The sequence below is a fragment of the Dendroctonus ponderosae genome, unplaced genomic scaffold (genome assembly GCF_020466585.1).
Source record: "Dendroctonus ponderosae isolate FM_Combo_2020 unplaced genomic scaffold, Dpon_F_20191213v2 Dpon_F_20191213_6, whole genome shotgun sequence".
Taxonomy (NCBI): domain Eukaryota; kingdom Metazoa; phylum Arthropoda; class Insecta; order Coleoptera; family Curculionidae; genus Dendroctonus; species Dendroctonus ponderosae.
In genome coordinates this window covers 2,213,465-2,223,521 of record NW_026018814.1, presented here as the reverse complement: position 1 = coordinate 2,223,521, position 10,057 = coordinate 2,213,465, and the positions used below count along the sequence as shown (strand labels likewise).

Genomic DNA, 10,057 nt, shown 5'->3' with positions numbered 1-10,057 from the left:
ACCATTTTTAGCCAGTTTTCAACCAGCTCGATCAGCAATTTGCACTCGATAAATTCGTAAAGCATCTTGCACTTAATTGCGATGACAACCATTAAATCCGGAACGAATTTTGTTATTTGAAGAGATGCCGCAACATAATACCATCCTTCGGTTTTTTTGCATCAGAATATTTGCACTTTAATGGGAAAACTCGCTTTGCATACTTTCCTTTAGCTAATATTGACTGTTTCCATTCGGCAACAGGTTGTAGTACTACTATTAGTCCACTATCATGTTCCACAGTTTTCCTAATGCTCAATTAGACAAAATTCACCTAGCAAAATCCGGCGTAGTTCTGAAAAAGGTGTGGAATAATACGCAGAAAAGTGCCAGATACCTGAATTGAGACCTGAATCGACCGGTTTGAGCTTTCATGTATTTACTGCATTGTTCGGGACCCGTCTGCCATTAATCGTTGATCACACATAGAACGAAAACGAACTCTTCTAACGAAAATACGCCTGTTTGATGTTTCATTCTAGTATCATTTACAAAGCCGATAAAGACGATCGATCGAAGCCTTGCCTGCTTTGGCCCCGCATCATTCGTGTGGAATGATCGTAATGACCAAATCGCCGGTTATGAAGGTTTATGGAATTGTTCTTGGGAGGACATAAAATGCGAAATTTCAAAAATGCCAAACGATTGAAGGGTAATAAAAGTCCGGCCGCGCCGCGACTGGCTAATGCCGCATTAAAACCCATTTGCTTCGATGTTCCAATGAAAATATGACTGGGTAGTTTCAAGCAATAAAACGAGCTTTTTTCGAACATGAAAAAGCGTGCAAGTAAACCAACAACTAATTTTTGGAGACAATGTCAAGTTATTAACGAAAAACTAATTGAACAAAAACTGTTCCTTAATTAGATCAAATGCAAGGACTGGACTCGACGGACGTTATTGCCGCCGCTAAAAACGAAGGCCTAAATAAATATAAATAGCAAACGGTTTGTAAGGCTCAGTGACGAGAAAGAATGGAAGAGATAAGTTGAGCGATTACACGTAATTACAGTGGCAATGTTTCGCAGATGGGAATTTGCTATTTTGGTCCGAGGTGGAGCCACACCTTGCAGCAAAAAAAGGAAAGCTCCTCAATTGCACCACCAGGCCCATAATTCGATTCCATTGTGCCCAGAAACGGACTGAAAATCCGAATTACTGTTCGCTTATTGGCTTTACACCTTAATAAAGGAATTTTTACTTGGCCCTTTATCCTCCGGGAATCCATATAAACGTTCATAACTGCTTATTTTGTCATTACATTCATTCGTCTCATTTGTACGGAGCCCCGGACCGAGCTCACAAAGCTAGTCAGAAAACCTCTTATTGATCGTTTCTGTTTATAGCTTTTAAAAGCAGCCTCCTGCATGGGATTGTGTCTCGGGGCGCTCAAAATAAAACAGACATTTTCCCTTCTCTGGTAAAAGATAACAGCGAATGGCTCTGGGTGGCAAAAATTCAACACCCTTTCCCATTAATGGAATTGGAATTTTCTTTGGCCGGAACACACAACACATGTTCGCAACCATCATGCAAATATTTGGACGGATATAAACCCTTAAATTCGTACGCGTATCATTCGTAGAAATATCGGGCGCTCCAGGCACAGAAAAACGTTCCAATTTGAATGCCTCATATGAAAATGACGTAACTCCAACCGCACAAAAAATTGTTGAGGCTGGAAAATGTGCAACTAAATTTGTCTAACGGCAAAAATTGGCAAAATCGTGATTTTCTAGGTCGAGCCAATACTGAGAAACAGAATGCAATCTTACCCGCCGTCATACATCCTGGAAGAGATCATTTAGGCAATTGGAATTTTTCCAGTTTTATCTGAAACAAAAATTTAAATTCAAACATCGTGATTTCAAGCTTGAGCAATTTTCATAACTTTACGGAATTTGTCACGAGTCATGGCAATAAGAGATTACTAATATCTCGCATTGAATAAGTGAAATAACTATTCGAATTATTTACTCCTAATTATGAATGAATTCATCAATTAGTGGTGTTTAAATAACCACTGTCTCCTATCGCATCTCTTTCTAATGTCAGTAAAACCCATTCAACTTCTATGGCCTTCTCTTTCGCCCCTAATTCGAAATCGAAATTGGAGAAATTCTGACTGCTGCGGGCGCTTTTATTTCTGTTTAAAGCGTTATTTAGTGCAACGCTTCTTCGATTAATGCGAATTTTTGCGAAAAATTAGTGCACCAGATGAAATTTTTACAGGGTGCCAAATGAAACGGAATTAATAAATTCTGTTCTCAGTTGGACAAAAACCTATTGTTTGTATTCCAACACCAGAAGCATTAATCAACACCTCAGATATCGTTTTCAATTTTTCGCTCAACTGGATTCGATTAATTTACCCAGGTCCCAGTGTAGTCCCAAGTGGTCCCAAAAAAATCAACTTTTGCAAAATCAAAATGTTTTCCTCTTTAACCAATTTTCAAAACTTAGGGCTCATACTGAAGGTAAAACTTCACAGTCGAATTGAGAGTCAACTTCACTTAGTTGAAAATCTTCCAGAATCTCAAATTTCGGAGGCAATTCTGATTTGGGTCACTTTTAATGCGACCCTGTATGTCGAATTTGTGTCTTAAATTGTTTAACTTGACTGATTGCATGACAAAAAATGAATAATCGCTAAGTTTCATCTTCAAGATGAGCGCAAGATCGTGAAAATCGGCTCAAGAACAGAAAAATTATCGCTATAAGACCAAAAAAGCGGATTTTTTTGCGGAGCTATTTGGTTATCTTCAAATTTTTGGCGTCGGTACCAAAAAAACCTCATTTTTCCAACTAGGAGCACGCCAAACTTTGCTAGATTTTGCATTTGTCACGCTCTAGAAATTTGTCGTAGATTCTGACTTATTACCAAAAGATATAAGGCTTCAAACAGAAACTGAATCGCTTCAAGCAACCAGAGTTTGTCCAGTTCTAAATTAGGACAAATTTTGTCGAGCAGTTTATGTGAAATAAACTCAAATCAAGCTGGTTTCATGACAATGAAAGATTGAAATTATAGGAAGACGTTTTAAGTCCGCTTCAAGGGGAATTTGATGTAAACTTTCTGACAAATTACAGAAAAGCACGCATTGAAAAGTTCCCTGCATGATTTCTCGTGTTGTCAGCTTCCAGCTACTTCCTAGACATGCAACAAGACCTGAATAGGCTCTAAGATAAGCCGTGTGACATCATAATTAATTTCCGATTCCACATCAAAGGTTTATCATCAATACAAACGCTCAAGCAGACCCAAGGTCTCAACGTCCACCTTAGATTAGTGTTCTGATAGCGATACCATCGGTTTTTTGTATCCTTGTTCAGCATTAAACTGTTCTCAAAAAACTAGTTTTCCGATCTTCCCAACCATGTTAATTCACAGTCGTAATATCGTGGGCGACAGAAACCAAACTCGAGGGCATCCGTATGCAAATTTCCTAGTTACGAGGCTTGTGAGCCGAAAAAACTACCTGGTAAAATACTCAATTAGACACAATGGAAATGTGTGATATTAACGGTTGCTCTGCTAGCTGATGACTATGTCAGACGCCTTAGAGAAGGCAACAGACAGACAGAGAGTTACTGAAGCTGACCACAGTTGCACACGCATCAGTTCTCAATGCCATCTTTGTTGCAAAGATTTGCCGTTAAATTTTTCAAGAGACTAATCTAAGATTAAGGATTGCAGATATTTACCAAGTAAAGCTCCCATAACGATGACTAAAAATAGGCCTTTCACAATACGGCATTTGCCTTCATCCACATGAGATATACCGATAGAACTGACATCTTGAAGTCCCAATGCGGAACGCAAAACGACGATGCACTACTTTCATTTCGCATGGTAATTAAGCGTTTCCTTTAAACACTTTATCGTTACTTGTTACCGTTTATAATTGTAATCGGCCGACATTTGGAAAACGTTACGTTTTTTGAGGACGTGCATTAATCGAGACGATGGGGGGACAGACAACGCACAGAAAACGGTCGGCCAAATAAAAAAAAAGACGAGGTAGGTAGATGGTGTATCGGACTCATTAAAATTGTTGTGAAACGAGTTTAAAATGAAATAAGATGCCGTACAAGTAAGAATACAACGACGGATGAGAAAAATGCCAGCGGATAAAAATATGCGACCGGAGATCGGCAGCAAATCGAGAAATCGATACGGAATCAGCCCAACACAATGGCAAGAAGGGAACTGTGATCTCTGCCTCACACTTCCTGGCTCGAAGGCCATTAATTGGCAAAAACACCCAAAAAAATCACCATTCCCAATGTTGAAAACTTGGCTGTTCGTATCGTCAACCTTTTCGATGTGTTTGCTCAAGTATGCGATGCAAAATGGAAATGATCTCTGCATGTGTCTAAACCAGAACGCAAGCACGATGGTAACGACAAACCGTCTTTTTTCAGTTTCCTCCCGAAACAACCGTTTATTATTGTTGTGGATTAATAGAACAGCTGCACACGTTCCATGCCTCGGTCGCAACCTTTGCATACTCGAAACGAATTTCTTTGGGTGAATCGGAAGATACCTTCAGGCTTCAGCCGTCAGGTATAATGTAACAGCCCAATTTTCAAATATCACAGAGCAGTTTACAAAAAACAACCGCAAACGGGGGATTCTGAAAAACTGAATATTCCAGCGGCATAAACCTACGGTAAAGCATATTTATCCGACACGAAGATAATTAAGCGTATTAACTATTATGTTTCTTGCTTATTGGGGTCAACGTCTGCACTAACAGTTTCGATGGTACTCGGTATTAAAAAGCTACCCATCGTTAGACGGCAGATGTGAACAAACAACCATTTCAAACCGCTAGCGGACTAAACTTGTTGAAAAACAATTTTCCTCAATAAGTAACGATTTTCAACTACTGAAGCTTAAGGAATCAAATGAATGGCACCCAAATGGGCAGCTACTTTAAACCCTCTTTCGCCTAAATGATGGCAGCCCTTCCAAGAAATTCTATTCTTAAATTGCTTCAAATCTTTTGGGCGCTTTTGAGTAGTTTTCGCCCACGATTGGCATTTATATATTGGCAAAAATAGGCACATTTTTCAACGTTACAACAAAACATTACATCGAAAACGAACTTAAAACAACTTTTATGATCTTAATTTACACTGTAATGCGAATAATTATAAGTTGCTAGTTTCATTCCCTGCCCAAAGATCGGTAGAACATGGAAGTTTCTTTGCGCGAGTATTTTGTGCAAGTTTTAATGCCTTGACCGAGAAATAAGTACAATTCCCAGCCAACATTTGCCTTCGTTGAAATAGTGAGGTAAATCGTAAAAAGTTTTACTGGGCAGACAAAAGCCGCACTGGAAAAAGGAAGAATCCGAATCCGTATCCTAATGATTTACTTCCAGGCAGATGGATATTTACAATGGAATATAAAAAATCCGTTGTATGGCCTCCCAGGTCTCCGGACTTAACACCTATGAACTATTTCTTATACGTTACCCGAAGCGGAAAACATTGAGGAGTTGCAAGGACGCATCAGACAGGAATGTAGGCAAATTTCCGCCGAAGTAATTAGAAAAGTTCCAAACGAGTTTCGGTTCGGTTTAGGATATTGCCAATTAGTTAATGAACACAAGTTTGAGCATTTAGGTATTAAAGCAATCTTTGCTGATTGAAGAAGAAATGTTTGTTAAAGATATATGTATGTTTCAAGTCATTCACAGCTTATTTTTTATCAACTTACACATTTCTTGTCCCAACGAAGAAGTTTTATCGAAGAGGAACCAAGCGACATTTTCATACTGCAGGAAAACCATCAAACAAAACCAAGCAGTCTTGTTTGAAAAACAAGATTGGTTGGTTACAGACCAGACTAATCAAAATGAGGAAACATTTAAAAAATATCCAGAAATCGTTCAAAAAGAGTCAGCATATTGCGATTTTCTTTCGATCTGTCTTCTCTATAGATTAACTCGCAATAAAAGTAAATCCATTAGAAAAAAATTAATTTTACTCTCAACTTTCAAGGTAGCGCATTGATATTCCCATTTTTGTCTTTAAATTTACATTTAAAGTGCTTTATTGCATCATTACGGTCCAAACTAGGTTTTCAAATTTACACAATTTTAACGGGCTGTTGGAAATATTGATTTATTTTCTGGTCGCCGTTGTTTTAAATAAAAACGCATTTTATAACGCATGAAATACAATCATGAAGGCGACGCTATTAAAAGTCAAGTTTTGCATTTGCTTCGATAAATCGGGTAAAACTTTGTCAGCAGTTTGCCTTGGAAAAAATTGAAGTCTAGTAGTAGTGAAAAATCTTTAATTGTTATACAAATACATCATAAATAGTCCACATAGTTCTTCCTGTCCTGAATGGCAAAAGGTTGTAAAATATGAACAAAAATTAAAACTAGCTACAAAATATATGGTTGAAAATGTTCCAATGGGGCTTGTCTGGCCGGTGTTGTTGAGCAGAAAGAGTCCGGGAAGGTCCAATTGGGACGGATTCTTCTCCATTTTGAATGGGTAGTTTTTTCCTTATCCTTCTCAAGTTTGTCCGTTCAAAGAGTAATTTATTACGTCGTATTAGTAGATTGGAAATAACTTTGAAAAATTCAATCCTCCGTCGTAGTTCCCGTTTCCAGTTGCAGTCTTCTAAATTATTTTTGCCTCATCAAACACTTTTACACACATTTACCGATAATCTTCTGTAAAACTGGTTTTTTCAGCAGCATGAGGGTTTTCGATCGACGCAGAAAAGGGTTCTTGAAAGGCCAATGGCCAAAATGATTGTTCGACCCTTCACATAAACCACACATTGGAGAAAAACCAATGGATACAATTATTGAAGCCATTATTAACTATAAGTATCGTGCACAGACGTCTTATTTTGTCCTGGTGATAAGCGAGTCTTGGTCTCGGACTGGATAAAAAAGGAAACCAAGAACAAAACTGTATTTTGATTTGCAAGACCAAGACTTTACAACAGCCTTGCGAGACTTGCAAGAGGTAATTCGATATTAAAACGCATTAAATCTGTCCTAAAAGCCCTTAAGTATGGAAAAAGTATTGGACTAATTTTGGAACTTGATAAGTTCTGATTGCTGACAACAATTCGATTGTTTGAAGCGTTATTGACTTGCAATTCGTTTTGGGTTAGTGCGAGTTTTTGCAACAAAAATGTGGTTCAGCTAACGTTACAACGGGGTGGCATGAAACAATGCACTCTATACCAACCACTCGTACCCCGATGGTTCATGAACCGTTGAGAATTGAATAAAGAGTCAATAAACTAAATTGTGCTCAAATGTAGACTGGTATGTGCGAATTACGCGAATAATAACGAAACTCGGCAAACACCGTACTTATATGAAAAGAGCAATTGCTTGTGGGAAAATTAGGCGTTTCTTGCAGCGCATATTTGGTGCCCCAAAAACAGGCACTTTGTCTGTGAATTTTACTCTAAGATGAAAGAAGGCAAACTGAGACAACTGTACAAACTCACCCCAGAGTTAGAATCCGGAGTTACGCCGAAGATTTATTTAGGAAGGTATGCAGCATTTATCGAGTATAAAGACAGTCGTTAGTCGAACCAGGTTGGAAATTACCTCGTTTGTTATTGACTATCCCAAATAATCACTATTTTATTCAGCACAGCATCATATTGCTTTATTATTCACTGAAAATTCGTTCACTCGCGCGGCCACACAGTCACGGATTCCTGAATATTGAATAAACGATCGTTTCTGCTAGAATGTCGAACTTGGTATGGGCCGACATTAATTGTTATTAACGGAAGAATTGTCGCTGATGTTTTTAATGCGGCAATTTATGAATTCAGACAACCTTGGTGCACGACGTGCCTGATGAATTAACGATTAAAGGTAATTTGAGGAAGTCCGACACTGGCTCTCTCAGATCGCAGGAATAGCGCTATTTGCCATTTAAATAGAAATTGGCCAAATTGTTGATGATTAATTACCGTTGATTGCTGATATTGATTCATTGTGACGTATTTTGGGCAGCGACTTAATTTGGAACTTTACCGAAAAAATCGTGAATTAGTTTAGTCACGGGGGCTCATTAAGTCTCATCCTAGTCGCTTTCTGTGGGGTTGAACCCAGTTAAGCCGGAGGAAATTGTGACAGCTGTTGAACTGAACCAACAAAATGTTATTGTTTATGAAAACGATGAATGAAAACTGCGCTGAATTTACGCTCTAACCTGAAAAACACGTTACTAAAACAATAGCGGATTGAGTCGTGATGAGCGGGTCTTGGCCCCTTGGCCTGCCGAAAAGAAGTACAAAGAAACCGCAAAGGAAAATGGTAAACCAGCCCAGCCAGGCGGTGCAATTAAGGCTACTTACTTGGGGGGGTTATTCACAAGACTGAATGTATCCAAATATAGGCATCGGTCAACGTATCAGCGTCCGAAAGCGTCTCTACTTCACCCACAAAAACGAATACACAAAACTAATAGGAAGAACCCAGCGAGAATCTGCACGAATTTCGCTTGTATGGCAAGTACACGTGAGTTTAATTGTTCCACACACTTGGGGCACTTGTGGGGCATGGGGATTTGCGGTCTGCGCCAATTATTTACGCGAATTTTCGCGTTTCGGGGGTGTTTTTTAAGGACAACAGCGCTTCGTCGTTACAAGATGGCCGGACCTAGGCTTGGTGTCAGTCCGATTGCTTTGCTAACCCCCCTCCCGCCGTGCACGGTACCCCCCGTAAACGTCCACAGTCGGTTTTCATTCTCGCTTCTCTGACTCTCTTCGTCGCACATTCAGCGTGCAGTTACATTGAGCCGGATGCACACTGTAAAAATCACTCTGATTACTCATTTCGGAGTGTTTTTACTGTTTTTATCGCTTGACGGGTACCGGGGAGTGTTCGGTTCGTTCGCTTTGTTTTTCGCCGCAAATTCGCCTTTTCCGTTAACCGTGAACGTTGTCAGTTGATCATTTCGGTTGATTTGTTCATTGCCTGCAGTTTGTGCAGTTTTCTACTGGCTGCACGTGCCCAAATCCGACGTTCTTCAACCCAATCTGACGCTGTTGTTATGATTGTCAGGTTATGTTGTTTTGGTAATTCCACTCGACGATATCAACAGGGGAATATCAGGTAAATGAGACCGATTTTCCTTCACCTTATTTATAAGTAGAGCCCGGATTTAGTGTGAACCACATGTCATTTGACTAATTTATACAGATTAATTTTTTGATTTTGATTAATTCCACACAGAATATACAGGGTGTTTCATGACGAACTTCAAGTGTTAATTTTATTTTTTTTGTGAAATTTTTGGGTTTTTTAATTCAAAGTTGTTTTTTTTTTGCATTTCAAGTGCAGAATCATATGGACCATGCTACTTACTAAATGAAAGGCGAGTGCAATCCACAACTGTCTTGTGCAAATTAAGCAACATATGAGAAACTGTGCCGTTTTGTTTGTAGTTATCAATATGTTGTTCAGTTAAGGAAATTATTAAACTACAGTTGAGTCCGGATATAACGAACTTGAAAAATGAACTAAAACTGGTTTGTTATATCCGGAGGTCGCTATAAGCGAATAATAATACAAATACACGTGGTGTATTTTATTTCGTTATTTTTACATAGAGTAGTAGAAGTTAGTAGGTATGACTAAAAAGAACACAAAAAGATAAACAAAATTCAATTTGAAATCTACTTCATCAAGTCTGTAATTTTTGTTTGTACATTTCTGATGCAAAAATAGATACTTATGTAGTTTTCAAGATCACAAAAGGACTCCCAGATATTATTAGGAACTTGGCTTGATTGTAGAAAATTACGAGTTTCTGAACTTTTTTTGTCATTTCAGAAATGGTTGGAACAGCATTAGTGTCTACAGTAGAATACGTTTTACCTAAATCGTCATCTTTCTCATTATCGCTTAAAGGTGTAGCTGAGGTTACGGAGTCTATAATTTGCTCATCGGTCAACATTTCTCTTGTAAGAATGCCATTATCAATGCTCACATATTCGAAGAAATTGAAATCA

General features: G+C 38.6%; 2 protein-coding genes across 24 annotated transcripts in view; one reads left to right on the top strand and one right to left on the bottom strand.

Moving 5' to 3' along the window:
- LOC109536279 (bromodomain adjacent to zinc finger domain protein 2B) overlaps positions 1–8,721 on the bottom strand; it is a 28,211-nt gene extending 19,490 nt beyond the window's left edge. For 10 of the 18 annotated variants that reach the window (XM_048667853.1, XM_048667858.1, XM_048667864.1 and 7 more), the window contains exons 1-2: positions 8,399–8,721; positions 1,815–1,872 (exon numbers count right to left, since the gene is read on the bottom strand). In XM_048667853.1, the coding sequence (XP_048523810.1) occupies positions 1,815–1,824 (10 nt within the window). In that variant the 5' untranslated portion in view covers positions 1,825–1,872; positions 8,399–8,721. The remainder of the gene's footprint in view (positions 1–1,814; positions 1,873–8,398) is intronic. The other 8 variants (XM_048667860.1, XM_048667859.1, XM_048667867.1 and 5 more) reach the window with 2 other exon arrangements.
- A 103-nt stretch (positions 8,722–8,824) lies between these two features.
- Positions 8,825–10,057, top strand: part of LOC109536281 (WD repeat, SAM and U-box domain-containing protein 1) — a 17,478-nt gene continuing 16,245 nt past the window's right edge. For all 6 annotated transcript variants that reach the window (XM_019902432.2, XM_048667874.1, XM_048667875.1 and 3 more), the window contains exon 1: positions 8,825–9,158. The gene's annotated coding sequence lies outside the window, so the exon portion shown is untranslated. The remainder of the gene's footprint in view (positions 9,159–10,057) is intronic.